The following is a 19,156-nucleotide window of genomic DNA, read 5'->3' as shown; positions in this document are numbered from 1 at the left end:
CCTTTCTTACTTCCAAGCTCTGTGTAGTGAATAATCACGTGTTCTATGTGTAAAAGCTATAGCTAGACCAGCAGTGGGGGGCAGCTGAGGACCGCCATACCTGTTGATTAATGGAGAGGCCTTAACAGCACTCTTCTTCCATGCGTCTTGCCATGAGGAAAGGGAAGGAGGGGAAAGGTACTGATGGCAGCAACACCTGGGGAAGGGAGATGGTGAAATATGTAAGGGGAAAATGAGCAGCTGCGGCCCCGTGGTGTCCATCAAGTCTCTGTCAACAAAACCAGCTCCAAAGCGTAGGTTCTACTTTTCTTCCTTAAGAAACATAAATCTCAAAAAAAAATGTAAGCAAACTGATTCTTTTGTCCTTCCTTCCTTCCTTCCTTCCTTCCTTCCTTCCTTCCTTCCTTCCTTCCTTCCTTCCTTCCTTCCTTCCTTCTTCCTTCCTTTCTTTCCCTCTTTCTTTTCTTACAGGTTTTCATTGTGTAGCGCTGGCTGTTCTGGAAATCTCTATAGACAGGGCTGACCTCAAACTCAGAGATCTGCCTGCCTCTGCCTCCAGATTATTGGGATTAAAGGCATATATCACCATGGGGGTCTACCAAGGTCTTCTGAATGATGACCACCCCTAAACTTGCAACTATAATTCTCCAAGAATACTGCTGGTTGCTAGACAAAATAAGGTAACATCCAATTCTAACATTTTAACTCAACAGAGTAGCTTAGGGACGTTAAACATGGGCATAGATTTTTAAAAACAGAGTTAAAGAAAAAAGTAACAGGACAAGACTAATAACAAACCCTAACCCAGATTCTTTCCAATTATCAGTATTCTATTTCTACCTGCTCTCACTCTCTGGTTGCTACATAATAACACAAAATGGTCTGGTTTGTTATGTGCTTCTAAGGGTACACAACATCGGCATCAAAATACCTTCACTTATATTAATGAAAAAGCTATTCAACTTAGTAGGAGTCCACAAACCCTATAAGATCCAACTAATAAAATTAGTAAAAATATTCATGTTTAATAATATTTAAATGCATGCTTTAATTGTGACAGCAGATGATATTTTAAGCAAATAAAATTATATAGAAAAAATGAAAAGAAATGCTTAATAAAGTGGCTATATTATTTGCATTTTAATAATTATTTGAATATGAAATAAAACTGCATGTGAAGTGTAAGGCCTGTTCCATGTAAGATTTTGTGTTTGGTTTTTAAAGAAGTCTTTGAGACTTTTTGTGTTTATATTCAAAGGCAAAATATTCTCTAAAGTGTTTCTTTTAAATAGTTTATTTAAAGACATTTTAGACATTGCAGAAGTTAACTTGCATATTTAAATGCATTTATGACAGCAATTTGAAATATAAAACTAGATATATAAATGGCCCAAGAATTAAAAATAACAGTTAATTTTTGTTTGTATAAAAAGTTTGACTCTTCACAGAAATATGTTTCTTAGTGTATTTATTACCAAAGGGCTGCAACATTGTTGAAGTTTTCTATAAAGATAAGGATTTGTCTAAGTCTGTGTTTGCATTCTTGTTTCTAAACGTATTTTCAACTTTTCATCCCAATGTTTAGGAAAGCAGCTATCAGAAAAACTTTTGAGGTTTAGAATTTAGTAATCCTTTCCATCTTTCTATGATCCTGTTTAGACAATGTATCTCAAAATATTCCCGTTTCTCAACATCCTTGGGCTCAGACAAACTTCTGATTACCCTTCCTGTCTGTTTAACAGGAACCACCTAAAGCTTAGGCAATAGCATTAGTCAGAGTGTAAATTGAGAAATCCTGGAAACTAATTGCTATCATAAAATATTAACATCACAGAATTCTGGAGGCTTAAGTACCGTGTAGGCTTGTTGAATTAAAAGAATATCTTCTCATTAAAAACTCAATTATCTGATGGGATATGACCTTTTTTAGGAAGTTTGGTGATGTTTCTTACCTTTATCTGTTGTGTATTTAACTTAAAAATGTTACACAAAACATTTGAAAGTTTAAATTCTTTTTTAAAATTAAAGCCTACATATTTTAAATTAAACCAATTTATTCATAAATTTAAATACTTCAGAGTGATTATTTTAGAATCAGCATTTATCTTTGGATGAATCAAATGTGGGAATCTTGCAAGCCAGGAAAAAAAATTATAGAATCCACATGCTCTGAGTTTGCAGCCAAATAGTTACATTTAACATGGTGAAATAGACTATTTTCTGCATACAAATCCCTAATATATGAAAGCTTTTTATAAGTAACTAAATCTTTTCTTAGGTTTAAGGAAAAACCAAAGGGTGGATTACTATAATGTATATAGCATTGTGAGAAATAAGAAAGCAACTGTAGCAAGTGCATAAGCACCAAGACAGAGGAAAACGTGTGTCACAACTTACCAAGTCATGTAAAATAATATTCATAAATAGCTTTGACATGGAGAAGGTTCTCGAACAAGAGACATAAAAATGGCATATGTGGAGGGTAGGGAATCAACCTAATGAAAAAAAATCCTTGCCATTCATGAGGCATTCCCAGTTGAAATTTCACTCATGAAGAATAATACAAGCTAGATTTCATATGGCAACATGAAGAAAGGGTTGGTACAAGCTAGCTTAAAACTGGCAACAAGAAGAATGGGATGGCATAAACGATTTCACATAGCAACAAGAACGAGGGATGGGTTTTGTGTTTCATGAATACAGGACATCAGAGGAGATGCTGATGTTGTTTTAAAGAAGCACTGACGGTAAAGAGTTCGGGATGCTTTGTGAGAATGTTGGGAACTTGGCCTCACAGAATACAGTAGTATGGAGAACCGTTTGGGAAAGCCCAATAATCCGGCTCTTATTGTTAGCATTCTGTCTAAGCTCCACCACACAGTTACCTGGCAAAAATCATGTAAGCCTGACCCACTCTAAAAGGGGCTGTTTGCCCCCTCTTTGCTCTCTTGCTCTTCCCTTCTTGCTCCCTCTGTGTCCCCTCGACCCTTCCCCATTCCTTTCTGCCCTCTCTCCATGTGCTCATGGCCGGCCTCTACTCCTCTACTTTCTCCTCTCCTCCTCTTCCTCCTCCTCCTCCTCCTCCTCCTCTCCCCTTTCCTCCCCTCTCCTCTCCCCTCCCCTTCCCTCCCCTCCCCTCTCTCTGCCTCTACTACCCTCTTAACTCCCCTACCCATGCCCTGAAAAACTCTATTCTATACTACACCTCCATATGGTTGGATCCTCAGGAGGAAGGAATGCCTTGGCACGAGCCAGCTGGGACATCCCTTTCCCCCATACCTCACCACACTTTCATAGAACATATCTCCCCTTCTCTCTATCTTTATATAAACACATCACTTATTGCAGAAAAAATAATATAACTTTGGTTCCTAGAATCACATTTGTTAAATATTGTCACTGACTGTTGTGGAATTTCAAAAGTTAAGCACAGGAAGCCCCTGGTGAACTTTCAGAGAATAACAGGACATGGGTGTTATTTTTCTGGTTTCTGGGAAACTATGAACAAAGCATCAAAGGTGATTAAGGTGTTAAAAGAAAAGTGATTCCTAATACATATACTGAGCCTCCTTCTAAATATTGAGCAGAGTAAGGACGAAGAGTTGGATTGAAAATAAAAACAGTTTGCAGTCAAAGTATGGGTACATAATGCCAGAGAAACTATGGCATTCTCTCAGACATTGTGAGTTTTTTTGATGGGAAAATCATTGGAGTTATGTGGAGGGGTGTAAGAAGACATACTGAATATTGTGGGAGAAGGATATGATTTAGTCTCTGTGAGACCTGTACTCTATTTAGTTCTCTCAATCCTTTCTAAGAGCCTGGTAGATCTGAAATAAAGATACACAGAAAAGTCTTACAGATTCTAGATAGCAGCATTACTTTCTTTATCCTTTTGGTGATCAAGCCTGTAAAATAAATTTCCTGAAAGAATTGGAAAACAGCTGTTTCAGTGCTGGGGCTAACAGGAACTCCAGAGCAATTGGTCACCGACACATGTTAAACTACCCAGTGTATTCTTTGTGTTAGGGCAGATTTACGCAGTACAGTATTTGGGGATATTATTTTGCCTTATGACTTGGTAATATTTTTACTACAGTTGTCTTAAGGTCTTAAAAAATAATGCTAGTATCTGTATCTAGGTAGGGCTAAAGTGTCAAGAGACTGCACTGACCAATTTCATCCTCTTTGACAGTGAGATTAAGAGCTATCTTTAGTGACAACAAATACCACCAGAGAGGGAAAGAGACTAGGAACTTTTCTAAGTGGTCGGACAGTGAGTCACTTGGGAAAATGCTAGAGACTAGTTGTCACGAGGATGACATTGCTAGAGACTAGTTGTCACGAGGATGACATTGGTAGGTTTGAATTTTGAAAGGAATAAGCAGAATTTTGCATAATAAAACATGCAATTATTAAGCCTTAGATAAAGTTACGATGCAGTATTGAAGTTCTGAAACCATTTAGAAGAAATGTAAAGAAAAAGATCATCATTTCTATACCATTTGAAGCTTGTTTAATACTAATAAAAATCGTGAAGGAGACAAAAGAACTGTGGATTATTTTACTATTTTTAGCTCAGATTTTAGGAAAAGGTTAATAGCATTGCTACAATTCCGAGATACAGTACATCAGGGTCCTTAGCTTCCAATAAATAAATTGCAAAGTTTAATGCCAACAAAAATCTGTAAGTATTTCATTTTATACAGTAAAATTAATAAAAATAATTTAATAAAACAATTGTACTTTCAGGATACTAGAAACCTTGTTCTATTTAGGTGTAATCCTTAGCTACTATTTCTAAATTGGATTATAATTAGATTTGAGATTACGATATAGATATGCACATACATGAAAACTCAAATGTTATATATTAATGTTAGCAATATGATGCTAAAAATTGACTCCAGAAAAAAAAGCACTCACTATTCCCTTTTACATAACTAAAAATGTTCTTCATCAATTTTCTTTAATGTCATGCATGACTTCTTCAAGTTTAATTTTCATTATGATAACTGGAGTGCTGTCATGTGCAAATCTGAGAATTATTTTGATAAAATTTTCTTCAGTAGTGTCTTTATTCATATTTGAAGATCCAGCTCAACAAAAACATTTTAAAACATCTAGACCTGGTGCATGGGTCTGCACCAGGTCCTTTGTATATATACTATGCCTTCTGGTTTAGTGGTTTTTATGGGATTCCTGAGTGTACAAAGAAGTGGGTCTGTTTCCTGTGCCTTCTCTTAAACTCTTTTCCTTCTGTTTTGTCTCATTCCAATATTTACTTTGTGTTTCATCTTATTATTTTTATTATATTATTATATTTCATTATTATCTCTCAGAAGCCTGTTCTTGTTTTGGTTGTTGTTGTTTTGTTTTGTTTTGTTTTTTTCATTTTGTGGTTTTTTTACCTCCATATAGTCCTTGCAGTCCTGTTGTTCTGGTACTTACTATGTAGACTAGACTGCCCTCAAACTCAGAGATCCTCCTGGCTCTGCCTCTGGAGTGCTGGGTATAAATGTGTATCTGTTAGCCTGAATTCACAGACAAGAGCCTAACATAATTGTTCTCTGAGAGGTTCCGCTCAACAGCTGACTGAAACAGATGGATACACACAGTCGAATATTAGACTGAGCTCAGGAAGTCTTGTGGAAGGTTTGGGAGAAGAATTGAGGAACCCTGAGGAGATAGAAACTCTACAAGAAGACCAACAGAGTCAACTAACTTGGACCCCTGGGGCTTTGAGCCACCAACCAAAGAGCATACAACAGCTGGACCCAGAGTCCCCGCACATAGGTAGTAAATGTGCAGCTAAGTCTTCATGCACGTCCTCCAAGAACTTCAGTGGGATTACCCTGACTCTGTTGCCTACCTATGGATCCTACTCCCCACCCTAACCGGGCTATCTTGTCTGGCCTCTGTGGGAAAGGATATGCCTAGTCCTGCATTGACTTGAGGTTCCAAGAGAGGTGGTACTCCGTGGGACCGCTCCATTCTCAGATGTGAGGGGAGGAAGGATAAAGGCAAGCCTTGTAGGAGGAGGTGCAATCAGTATTCAAAGTGAATAAATAAATAAATAAATAAATAAATAAATAAATAAATAGGAAAATGTGTGACTTGCCTGTTTGTTTCCTAATAAGAGACAGACAGGAATGCGCCCAGTGGAAAGGGCACACAGGGAGGAACTGAGAGGGATATAGAAAGTGAAGAGTAAATACTATATAATTATGATGGAAAAAAATCTGGTTTCAATAAAAGGAAATAAACGTTATTGAATTTCACTGTTTCAAGTTTTCAATGTTTTAAATGTATGTTTTTGAAAAATTTAGAAATGCTCACAGTCATCTATTGGATGGAACACAGGGCCCCTAATGAAGGAGCTAGAGAAAGTACCCAAGGAGCTAAAGGGATCTGCAACCCTATAGGTGGAACAACATTATGAACTAACCAGTACCCCAGAGCTGTGTCTCTAGTTGCATATGTAGCAGAGGATAGCCTGGTCGGCGATCAATGGGAGGAGAGGCCCTTGGTCTTGCAAAGATCATATACCCCAGTACAGGGGAATGTCAGGGCCAGAAAGAGGGAGTGGGTGGGTTGAGGAGAAGGGCAGGGGGAGGGCATAGGGAGCTTTGGGGATAGCATTTGAAATGTAAATGAAGAAAATATCTAATATAAAAAAGAAATGTATGTGTAAGTTGTCATGGCTCACCGTCCTTTAGACAAAACTGATAATCAAGTACTTGCTTATAATTTATTCAATTTCATGAGTCCTGTTTAGCTGCCAATTCATTTCAATTCATATATGCTTTTACTCAATGAAAACAATAACATTCTTCTCCAAAAGATTACGTTTTAATGGTGGATTATCATATACTTGGTATTATTCTAAAAGATAAATATAAGAGTATCTATGATCTTGCTTATACACTAAATGCCTCTATTACTGAATACATCATAAGTTTGATAGTTCAGTTTGAATTTTCACGGTTTCTTCACCACTCATTGTTCTAGGTGATACAAATGCATAGCCTCAAATGCATAGGCTCATGACCCTTGTACACTTCAGGAATAACACTGTGCAAAGTGTCATTGCTTATCTGGTGTGTAGTCATCAACAGTCACTATACTCTGAAATGAAATTAGTACAAGTGTAACAATTATAAGTGTGTTTAAAATAGCCATGATGAATTGTTGTTTATACTGACAGATACTTTATGAAACATTTCCATATTTAAAGACACAATATACATGACATTATTGTATGTTTTGCACAACTCCTAATGACTATTTTGGAACATGAAAGATGCAATCGTATATCTATTCTTTATTCAGTGTGTTGCAATGTCAGAGAGTCAGATCACTGATAGTACAAAGGAGAGAACTCTCTGGAATGAAAGAAATGAAAATTACAGTTTCAGACAACTTCTCTCATGTATGAGTGAATAAGAGTTCAGAGTATAAATCCCAATATTATCATGAAACTTTGCATGGATCTTGAAGATTTGAGACCATAGTCTGAAAACTTACAGTCAATGCACTTTCAGTATGGGGCTTATTGGTAATCATAGTAACATAAATCCAGTATATGGGGACCATATTCTAGCAAGAGAGATGACAGATGTTAGGCTGATCTATGAAGCAACACATGTTAAGGTAAAATGCAACATTCAAGACTAAAGAGATATTGTTTATAACAAACCTTAAAGGAAGAGTTGGTAAAATATATATATATACATAAACGGATACAGATGATGGAACTTCAAAACCACTGCAGTGAGAGAAAGGCATTGCTAGACACTTGGTGATCTAATAAAAAGGATAGGCTTGGAATGGATTGCATACTTTCTTCACATGAAACAATAACTTAGGACAATGTAAAGGGGTGAGCGCATATTTTAAAAGAATGAACTGTTGCCAATAGAGTACATTGAGGCCATAGAAAGAGGAGGAAAAGTAACAAAATAAATGCAAACTGTAGAAGTGAAGCATTGGTAAGGAAGCTCAATATGGTCACAAGTGAATTTTAAGCCAGAATATGATGCTAGAAAATGCACGATGTAGAAAACAAAAAAAAAGGAAATTTTTATATGCAGATATTAGCGAATCTTTCTCAAAACCCTCTATCACTCCACCACAGTTATCCCAGAAAGAAAACAAAGTTTAAAAATATATGTTGGGAATATTGTACAATAAAGAATGAAATATGTATGGTATACTACAGATAGCAGAAACAGTGCTTAAAACCTAATGAAAACGTTCCATGGCTTAGACTTTAAAAGAAAAACCTGAATCTTGCAGCAGTCTTTAGTTTTGGTCTTTATGGTAGTAATAAGCAAATATATGAGAAGCAGAGTGGTTAAGAAGGACATAAGTTACATATGGGAAGTGCGATCTACTCAAGATGAGATTAGTCATAAAATTCAAAATTAAATATCTTTTTAAAAAGCAAATGCATTTTAACATTTTTACTTTTTATTATTTCATTTTATTTTTATTGTAAGCTAGTGTTTTTACTTGCATGTATGCATGTGTAACATTGCATGCCAGGTGCCCAAGAGAATCATGGAAGGATGTCAGATCTTCTGGTAATAGAGTTGCAATGGATTCTGAACTGCTGTGTTGGTGCCAGGCATTGAATTTGAGTTCTCTGCTAGTACAAAGAGTGTTCTTAAACACTCAGTCATTACTAAAGCTCTATACATTTGATGAGGAGAGTGCAAAAAAAAAATACACACACACACACAAATACATACACTGTCCATCCTACCATTATATCTAGAAATCATTTATTCATTTTCCAAAGCATATATATATATATACATGCTATATATACATATATATATATNTATATATATATGTGTGTATATATATATATATATATATAACTTTTTCTCCAATTTATTGAGTAGTCAAAGTCCTTGATGAGTAAAGATTTAAGGAAATTGACTGTGCAATTACAATTCATATATATGTATATACATGTGCACCATAGATAACAGGCACACTTAAAATCTAAAGATCATACATATATACATATATGTGTATACATGTATATGTATATAGATTAAATTTATGTTTTTAGTTTTGTCAGTTAGCAAAGAAAATGTAGAGATTTACTTGTTATACAAGAACAGTCTTTAAGTGTAAATTAGGCCCCTCATCAAAAGTCTAGGACATGTTTAGAATTACCTGTATCCTTTAGTTAGCATTCATGGTAGTTAGCAATTGTGTGTAAATTCACCATTGTCACAATTCAAGTTAGATTAAATAAACACAAATTCAAGCAAATAAGAATATAAATTGTAGATAAAACCTAGATCTAGAAAGATTCACTTGATCCATTATTTACTCAGCAAACTTTCGGAGCATCCAATATAAATTGATATCCTAATAGCAGGGGACAATATAGTGAGTGAGACACCTTGGTTTTTTTTCATCCTTATGTTATGTAGCCTAAAGCTAGTAGGTCTGATATTGGATAAATGCATTTATAAACATACATACATACATACATACATACATACATACATACATACACTGTCCATTCTACCAATATATCTAGAAATCATTTATTCATTTTCAAAAGCATTTTGTTTTAAATTATATAAAATTAAAATAAGTATTTTATAATCTTTCACACCTTGATGTTGTATATATTGACAATTAAGGTTATAAGAATAAGGATTGCGTGTTGCTTATGTTTTTATTCCAAATGGCATACACCATCTAGAACTCACCAGTAGCTTGAGATATGCAGTGACATACCACCTAAGAGGTTTCATTTCCATTTCTCAGAAGTGCATGTCTGAAAGCATGCTGTGGAATAACTGACATGCCATAAGAGTTACCTTTATTGTGCTGAGACTTGCAATCTGTCAGTATGTCCTTCTCCAATCATTCACCCCTAGAGCTTAATTTGCTTTTAGCTTTTTCTTTTTGACATTTCTCACTTTTACCACTCTTACTTTATCACTTACTTCCTCTTAGCATCTACTACCAGAGTATAACCAAGTCAAATGACAGTTGGCAAGTCTGAGTCAATTTAACCACGTAAACACAGGAATCCTCATACAACTGGGAAATATTACCCTTGTAGGAAAGAGCTTAGGTCTTGGATACAATTAGCAGAAGCCATCCAAAGCCATTTTGAGTTTACTCAAATGAAAATGAAAACCAAATGGGTGGTTTCCTTTGTAAAGTAGAAATATCTCCACTCAAGCCTGTTATTTATAATCTTCAAACCTCAAGGAATGATTATTCATAGATCTGCAGAATGGGAGCGAATCAAAACATTCTGTTCGTTCCATCCTTCACTCCAAATACTCTGCCCGCTCTTTGTAACTAATGCATTTTAATTCATTTTTAAAATACCAGTTGTGCTTTGGCTATGAAGCATCTCAGACACTTGCTAAAACTTTTTTCTTTAAAAAAAAAAAAGTATTTCCCCCTCAACCTGTTCACGTTCACCCAAACAGATAAGCAGTATGCTCAGAGGTGGAATTCAACTAACACATAGAACACCTTTTCAATACCATAATTTAAATTACATGAAATAAAATGCTAAATTTGGGCAACACTGCTCCCTTTAAGCATATATCTTTTTTTCATTATGTATGTATGTATTCATAATGTTTTATTTCAAGCCTATAAAATATGGTATACTCTTGAGAAATTTGACAGATGATAGATTCGCAGGAGTGGAGGCCATGTGTGTGTGTTTTCATACTTCCGCATAACTGCTGAATCTTTTTGTATTTCATTCAGCTGTCTGCACTGGTGGATGATCAGCAAATTTAATAAACAGCAGATTGGTCTACTAATGTATGTGCAAGACCTATTCTTCCCCCAAATCTGCCCGCTCTACATACATGCTCTTTTATATTCTAGTTAAGTAAAGCATTTCCTGGATAGAGAGAACATGAAAATAAGCCATATGCCACATGAATTCCACTGTAAAAAAAAAAAAAAACAATAGCTGGGTTTATTTTAAGAATATTGTAAATGAATAAACTACATTTTTGTCTTTTAAATTCTCTATTTGTACCTCATGCACACAATAAATATTTTCATGGCTTGCTGTTGCACTTTTTTTTCTGTGTTCAAAAATATAACTTTATAAAGTTTTACATTCTGTGGGTAAATTCCTCAGTCTTTGAAACATTCCATTTGAATAGCCACTAGTGTTTTTGTTTATAAGTGTTGGGCGTCAAATCAAGGCCCATGAGTATGCCAGGCAAATATTCCACCGCTGAGCAACATTCTCAATCATTAAAATGAGTTTAATCTTTAAAAGTTTAAAAATCTTAAAAGCCTATTTTTAATTCAATTCTTACAGACCAAATATGCTTAGATTTACCCAATGGAAGTTTCAGTCAGACTCAATGTTGAACATGCAATGACAGAAACTAAAATAAATGAAGGCAAGAAGATAAATTCTCAAAAGTCCAACAATTTTTTTAAGCTATGCACTTCATTATTTTTAATAGACTTTTAATTTAAGTAGACTTTAAAATTTTTTGAGATTATAATTTAATTACATTTTTCCCTCTCCCTTTCTCCCTCCAAATTCCCACACCCCTCCCAACTTTCAAACGGACCAGCTCGATTTTCACTTATTGTTATCGCATGCATATGTGTGTATACTTAGACATTTCTAGAGAGAAGGATTCTGTCTGTGTAATACGCCTCTGTGAATGTTGTCAGGGTTCAGAGTTGGACCAGTTGCTGTGCTCTTCCCTGTGAGGAGCATCTCTCCCATTCTGAGCATCCCTGTGAGGAGCATCTCTCCCATTCTGAGCATCCCTGTGAGGAGCATCTCTCCCATTCTGAGCATTCCTGTGAGGAGCATCTTTCCCATTCTGAGCATTCCTGGGTTGCTTATATTTCTTTGTGCATGCAGAGTTGCAGCCTCATGGGCTTGCTTTCCTCTATCCAGCTAGGCATGTTAGTGGGTCTGATCCTTATTCTGCTCAGGTTTGGGTAGTCATGTTGGTGAGATTTAATGAGGGCAGCTTCTAATGCTACTAGGAGACACAGTCTCACATCAAATTCTCTGATCACAAAAACAGACATACCAATTTCTTCTCCCTTACTTCTAAGTTTTCTTAATTACCATCTCTCAATCTCTTAAAGTGTTACTACCTCTCAAGGTCTAACTTCAAGTAGGAAACAAGTTAATTTAAACACATTTCAATAATTAAATTCATAAAGAATATTGGTACAGCCTTGAGTCCTGCTATCTGCCAAACCAAGCTGGCTGGGGTAGTTACTAGACTCCGATTCCAGGTCATATTTTGAACTTCGGCCTAGGTTTCCAGTGTTGTGAATACAATTAAAGATCCTATTCTAAACAGACAAATCTATTCTTTTCAATATAAGAAGTGGATGGGGAAATGAAGTAAAAGCAATATATGTATCAAATGGAATCTGCTGTGAACAAAAATGCCTCAGAAATAAATGCTTATTTTAAATTTCCCTACATCAAATTCAGATTTGCACAGCCAGGCCATGCATGATTAGAAATGTCAAGGGCATAAATCTGGACAGGTACTTGCTTTGCAGATATTACAGCAGCATTCATTTTTACTAGGCATCACTGGCATATTAGCCAACATGTGTATTAGATTACTTTACAGAGATGCTCATGTTCCTACAAGCCATAACTTCAATAAATCATACAATATATAACTTTCATTCTCACATTTACATTACCAAGTATTTTATGGAGCAATTTTCTTAGTCAGGGCGGTGAGACCGTGCAATGGTATAAATAACTAAGTACTATTTCAACATCAAATCTTTACCTCCATAGAAAAATAACTGCTGCCATCTCCCAAGAATACAATTCACTATTAAATAGAATTCAGTGAGCAGTTGGGTCTATCTTGATTTGTATCCATGAAGGATTATTACCAGGAAAATCCAAAATACTTTATTATAGCAACCATTGCAGAAGCCAAGGACAGTTATGGCTGGCTTCCAGGACTAAGAAAAAGAGCATAAGAAGCCTAATATGCCACAATACAGAAATGGTATGATGAATAATCAGTACATTTGCACTGGATTATCACAGGTTTTCAACAGCAACTAGAAATACCAACTGTATACACATCTTTCTGAAGACACAGAGGCTTTGTTGCTGTTTCTGAGACCAGTCAACATAACCCTGCTAAGTCAGAGTACTTTCATAAGCTTGTGTTTAAGAAAAATAAATCTCGAAACAGGAGTATTGAATATAAAATATATCTTAAAATAAAAAATAGTTGATATAATCCAATGAAATACCCCTGAAGCAATATTTTAAATACTACAATATAGCCTTATTTTCAAACATACAGTATCACATTTTAAACGTGATGGGCAAAAATAACCTTTGAAATAGGAAAATATGCTAGAACATGTAAAGTTTTTATTTTAGCTAAAGGATTTTGTTACACACTGTGTTAGTTTTTTAATACTAAGAAAAGATAATTGTTTTCAAGGTACATACATTAAAAATTTCTAACTACGATTTAATAGGAATATGTTTTCTGGAGGGACTATTACAATCTTTAAATATGCAATGTTCGTTATGGTAGGAGACTACCAGGTCTGCTATGTATGAAGCCTTGACTTTAGCGGATTACTTCTAAAATCCTTGAACACATAATTTATTACTCAAAATATTTCTAAGATATTTTCTTACATGCTTAGTCCAGTCTATTGAGACCTGAGATGTGTTTGTGCACGTGCACTAGCGCCCGTGTGTGTGTGTATACATATGTGTGTTTGTTTGTTTGTACATATATATGAGTAGTTTCACAGTGAGCCATGCAGTGCTCTGTCTTCTTAAAATTAATCCATAAATTTCAAAGTACATATCAAAACTAAATAGTAACTTAGAAGATAAATTCTCTGCATCTTATTCCATAAGATAAATATTTTCCAAAAAAGAAATAATGAACATCAGGTAGAGCTATGTAGTTCATAAAGCCCAATCACAGCCCATTTGCAGCTAAATAAAGGGCAAAAATTATTTTAAAATGGCCCTTTCACCCTTGGGAATCAATGGCAGTAACCTTTGCTTAGTAAGAAAGTGTGTCTGTGCGATAACATGCATCAATATTTCTCCAGCTGCTAAAATGAAAAGCTCTCAGAGGCAGACATGTAGCTATATTGTGTTTTCTGCTCTCTCTTCTCTTGATGAAGTCGGAAACAGCCCTCAGCACTTCAGAGATGCTCTGCCTTCTACCCAGGAGGAAAATGAAAACCTTGTCGCTAACGGGAAGATATATGTGACGATGACAAAAGAGCAGCAGGGACAGATGGGGGCTGAGAGCTACTTAATGAGTCGGTCAATTAGGAGCAAACCTGCTATGCCAATTTCTCAGTGGAATCGACCTGAACCTCTATGCACCACACACTGTTTCTGTATGTACTTTCCCTCCAAAATATGTGATCCTATAGGTTAAAGGTTTTTTAATGTATGTTTTCTACCTATAATTCAAATTTTTTTCTTCCTTTAGAAGGGAAAATTAAACATCTTAAATGCTAGCTCCAATGAATTATGAATATGTTTTTGTAAGGCATAGATGCTCATAATTATTCAAGGATTCAATAAGATACAAAGGTAAGATTGAGGAAACATGTTTGTTTGTTTGTTTTCTGTGTACATCATATGTATTCCCTTTCCATGTTTTCAGGATGGTTATCTGAAATACTTTTCATTTCATTAGAACTGGTTACTATAGTTAATGAACCTTCATAGCTAAAGCAAGTTTAAGCAAGTCTAATAATTTAGATCGTTGGTAGGTATAATTAAAGCAAGTATTATCTGGAGAGTTAGGAAGTTGTGCTGGGTCTGTGCCCAGGTCTTAAAACAAATACATTTTTTTCAAGAACTTTTATTTTATGTTATTTTTATTAGATATTTTCTTTATTTACATTTCAAATGTTATCCTGTTTCCTAGTTTCCCCTCCGAAAACCTTCTATCTTTCCCTTCTCCCCCTGCTCACAACCCACACTCCTGCTTCCTGGCCCAGGCAGTCCCCTATACTGGCACATATAACCATCACAGAACCAAGGGCTTCTCCTCCTATTGATGACTAATGCAGCTGGAGCTATGAGTTCACCATGTGTACTCTTTGGTTGGTGGTTAAGTCCCTGGGAGCTCTGAGGGTACTGGTTAGTTCATATTGTTGGTCCTGCTATGGGGCTTCAAACCTCTTCAGTTCCTTGGATACTTTCTCTAGCTTCTTCATTGGGGAACCCTTTCTCTGTCCAATAGATGACTGTGAGCATCTTTTTCTGTATTTTTCAGGCACTGGCAAAGCTGTACAGGAGACAGCTATATCAGGCTCCTGTCAGCAAGCACTTGTTGGCATCCATAATAGTGTGTCTGGTTTTGGTAGTTGTTTATGAGATGGATCCCCAGGTGGGACAGTCCATCCCATAAACAACCACAAAAACAAATATATTTTCTAATTTAATAGTGTATGATAAAAAAAATGGTATGGCTTATCTAGCATTTTAAGGCGGTATTTTGCATATGAAATATTTTTACTAAATTTATAAAGAGAAATGTGTCAGAAAATCTTTAATTTCATAAAATTAGATGATTTTTCACCTGATTTGAAATTTTCAGCATTACCACAAAATGCTAAATATATTAAATAACTTGTTCAACAATCATTTTTTACTTACTTCACTGAATGGTTTTCCTAAATGAAAGGGAATTTTTTAGTCCAGGGACCAACTTCAGTAACTGATTCTTAATGTGTTAAATTCAAGGGTCCTTATATATTGTTAAGCAATCTCACCACACTCTCCTCCACGTGTGTTTGCATGACTATGTCAGACTGTATGTACATATGTATAAACTACCAATGAAATTGAACCATCAAATTAAAGACATGAATATTAAGTTGACATTCATTCTTACCCTATTTGAGGTAATTTCTATTAAGCTGTTATTTTGAAATAATTAGCAAAAGGAATTAGCAAAAAGAAAAACACATTCGTTAGTCTCTTTCTGATTTAGTGACATGAATACTTGACTCATGTCAACACCATGGCCTGATTGGTTCATGATGATAAAATAAGAGATTGCTCTGTGCAAAAGGCTGAAAGAATATGCTATACATTCTTTTGTTATGCATTTTATTTTTGAGAAGATTGGTTTGTTGGTTGGTTTGTTGAGACCAGTTATCAATATATAGACCTGACTTGACTAAACTTGCTTTATAGTTCACAAAAGTTGTGTCACACAAAATTAACCTGTCTTAGAACATTGCCCAAGCCTGGGAATGCAGGTATGTGCCACTGGACAGGACTCACCAAGCTTTCTAGTAAAACAAGACCTAAGAAGAATTCTGTGCAAGGAATAAAGTTATTGCTGTGTTATACAATGAGAAAACAAGAGAGCAAGTGGCTTGCTGAGAACTAAACAAATAAAGGTTTCTACTAGATATAGCACAAAAGCTATTTTCCTACTTAATGTGTTTTTAAAGTAGAAATAACTTGATGGTGAAGAAGTGGCTTAGTTGTTAAGAGTATTATTTGTCCTTCCAGGGGACCTGGGTTCAATTCTCAGCACCCACAAGGTGACTCATAACTTCATTACCTCTGATTTCAGTGACTCTGATGTCCTCTTTTTGCAAATATATGCATTCACATAGAATGCATACATAAGTGTAGAAAAACCTTTAAATGCATAAAATAAAAAATTAACCTTAAAAATGTTGATTGTGTTAAATATTGTATGCATTAAATAAGATAATGCAAATGTAGTCATTTGAATCTAAAAGAAGTAAAATAGCATAAAATTAAAAACATCTAGTATGGTTTAGACACCTACAATTACTGAGTATTATTTTTACATATCTACATTTCATGGGCAAAAATAGGTTATTGTAATTTTATGAGGATGAGTCCATAACAGGTGGATGAGTAATATTCATTAGTAGGTGGTTATGTACTTTAAAAGCTTTAGTTTATTATCATAATTTTCCTTATGCTGTTGATATTTTACTTAATATAAAGATGATGTTCCATTTTTTTCGTATAAACTACTTGCTATTCTTTTCTGGTAACTTCCCATGTGTGTAGGAAGATGTGTGAATGGATTTCTAATTCATTTGTCTCTGACATAAGAGACACTTCCAATGACTAGGTTGCTCTATTCTTTTATGCTTCAACTGTATTATAATTGGTTTTGAACCATGCTCTTAAAATGATCTCAAATGCCACAAAAAAGTTGAATTTAAGTTTATAAATATATTTGGCTTAATTAGCGATTTCAATGAGTATCTGAATAAGAACTGTGGATGGGTGTGTAATTGGCAGATTTTATCCACTGATATTGCCCATAATCATTACAAGACTTTACTTTCTGTCACTAGTATCTGGTACTGTTTGTAATGCCTTCAAGAACTATTCTGATCCTGACACTGAATATCCTTGATAGATATTGACCAATGTCTTGTTAGATACTCATTTTTTCCATTTACTATTCCTTATCGATAAATATAGTAAAACATAATCAGGCCTCTTAAATGAAAGGCCACTTGACTGGTAGAAAACAAATGTGACATTACAATGTTTTTTTCTGCTGTTTTCATATAATTATATTTGTGATAAACACTGGAACTTGCACACAGCAAATAGAATTCATGTGTTCTGAGCACAGAGCATTGGAATCCAATAGAGGATTAAACAGGGCCAAGAGAAAACTCACATTCTTAGCTAAGTTAAATGACAATGAACAATTGAAAATTTTTATATTTAATATTACAAATCTGACTTCTGATTTTATTCTATATAGAAAATGGAAGTATATTCAAGAATGATTTTAACAACTGTATAGACAAAGAAGCATTTAATTAATGATATTGTAATAATGCTTAGTTACAGTGTGTGTTTGTGAGCACACATGTGTGTACATGTTTGTGTGTGTGTGTACATGTGTGTGTGTGTGTGCGTGCATGTTCGTATATAATTGTATAACAGCTCATGGAGTTAGCTGAGATAATGACAGTCATAGTTTTGTACCAATAACCAGGGAAATGGCACGAAATATATCCAACATCTCTTGCTCAGACTGATGAGGTTTGAGCTATAGCTCAAGACTTAATTGTTTGCATGCAGATATAACAAATTATAATTTGTGAGATGGTAGAATTTAAGTAATAATATAAAAGACCTTTTAAAATCTGTTAATTTCTAGAAGGTATCTTAAAGGAAATATAATAGTCTGAAATAAAATAAATATAATGTCTTTTGATAGAGATTGAATTATTTAATTCTCAAAGGCTAAATATAAGTCTTAGTAAGACAGAGGCAGAGGGGATGGTGAGTTCAGTTACTGTGAATAAGTTCACTAGAGGGAGGGTGAGGCTGAGTCCCAGACTCCGGGAAAGTCCTTTAATTTTCCTTGTGAAATGAAATAAGTATCAGATGAATCTAGGGCCTTTCATTACTCTAAAACAGTAATATATTTCACCTTAAAAAAAAAAAACTTGAAAATACCAAAAGCAGAATAATCTACTCAAGAGTTGTGTTTTCTTTGCACTATAACAAAATAGTGGCCACTGAAGAAAATACACCTGAGTATCTGTAAACCCATGGGACAACTGATAGAACTAATTTAATGGTTTCTTGATCCTAGGGACACTCAGAACATTGAGACAGGGGCTGCAAAAGAAAGGCACGTGGACTTGATTTCAAAAGAGAAGATAGAAACAGGCAAGGCCTGAAATCGGCTAGAATTAAATTTCAGATCTTCATTATTCTTGGAGAAAGAGATGAACCCAGGTTGTCCAGGAAACTAGCAGAGGCTCTCAAAATTGAATTTTCAGAGAAATGCTGAAGGCTGAACGCAATTGATCACATCGCATAAAGGGCAGCGAGCTGAATGGGAAGATCTCTGATAAAAATATGCTTGGGAGTGAGCATGCTGCTTCCTGCCACTTGTTCAAAGGTGATGTATCCTCAGCAGTGCTTCAGTTGATGTGAAGAGAAAGATGAGGCCTCTGGAACCAATTTTCTTCAATTTGATAAATTGAAGGCATTTTGTTACAGGTAAAAACTATGGGTCAACTATTTACCAACCTAAGAGATAGTTCTTTATAATGGGAATAGCAGCATCGCCTGGGCAGATAAATCATTAAAGTATTATTC

General features: G+C 35.1%; 1 protein-coding gene across 5 annotated transcripts in view; it reads right to left on the bottom strand.

The window, feature by feature from the left end:
- The window catches only part of Pcdh7 (protocadherin 7), a 407,507-nt gene that overhangs the window by 184,075 nt on the left and 204,276 nt on the right, over positions 1-19,156 (bottom strand). For 2 of the 5 annotated variants that reach the window (XM_021163003.2, XM_029477353.1), the window contains exon 3: positions 101-196. The exons of the other annotated variants lie outside the window; for them this stretch is intronic. In XM_021163003.2, the coding sequence (XP_021018662.1) occupies positions 108-196 (89 nt within the window). In that variant the 3' untranslated portion in view covers positions 101-107. The remainder of the gene's footprint in view (positions 1-100; positions 197-19,156) is intronic. 5 annotated transcript variants of the gene reach the window in all.

The sequence above is a fragment of the Mus caroli genome, chromosome 5 (genome assembly GCF_900094665.2).
Source record: "Mus caroli chromosome 5, CAROLI_EIJ_v1.1, whole genome shotgun sequence".
NCBI lineage: Eukaryota > Metazoa > Chordata > Mammalia > Rodentia > Muridae > Mus > Mus caroli.
Note: the sequence above shows the minus strand (reverse complement) of the source record. Positions and strands in the feature narration are given on the sequence as shown.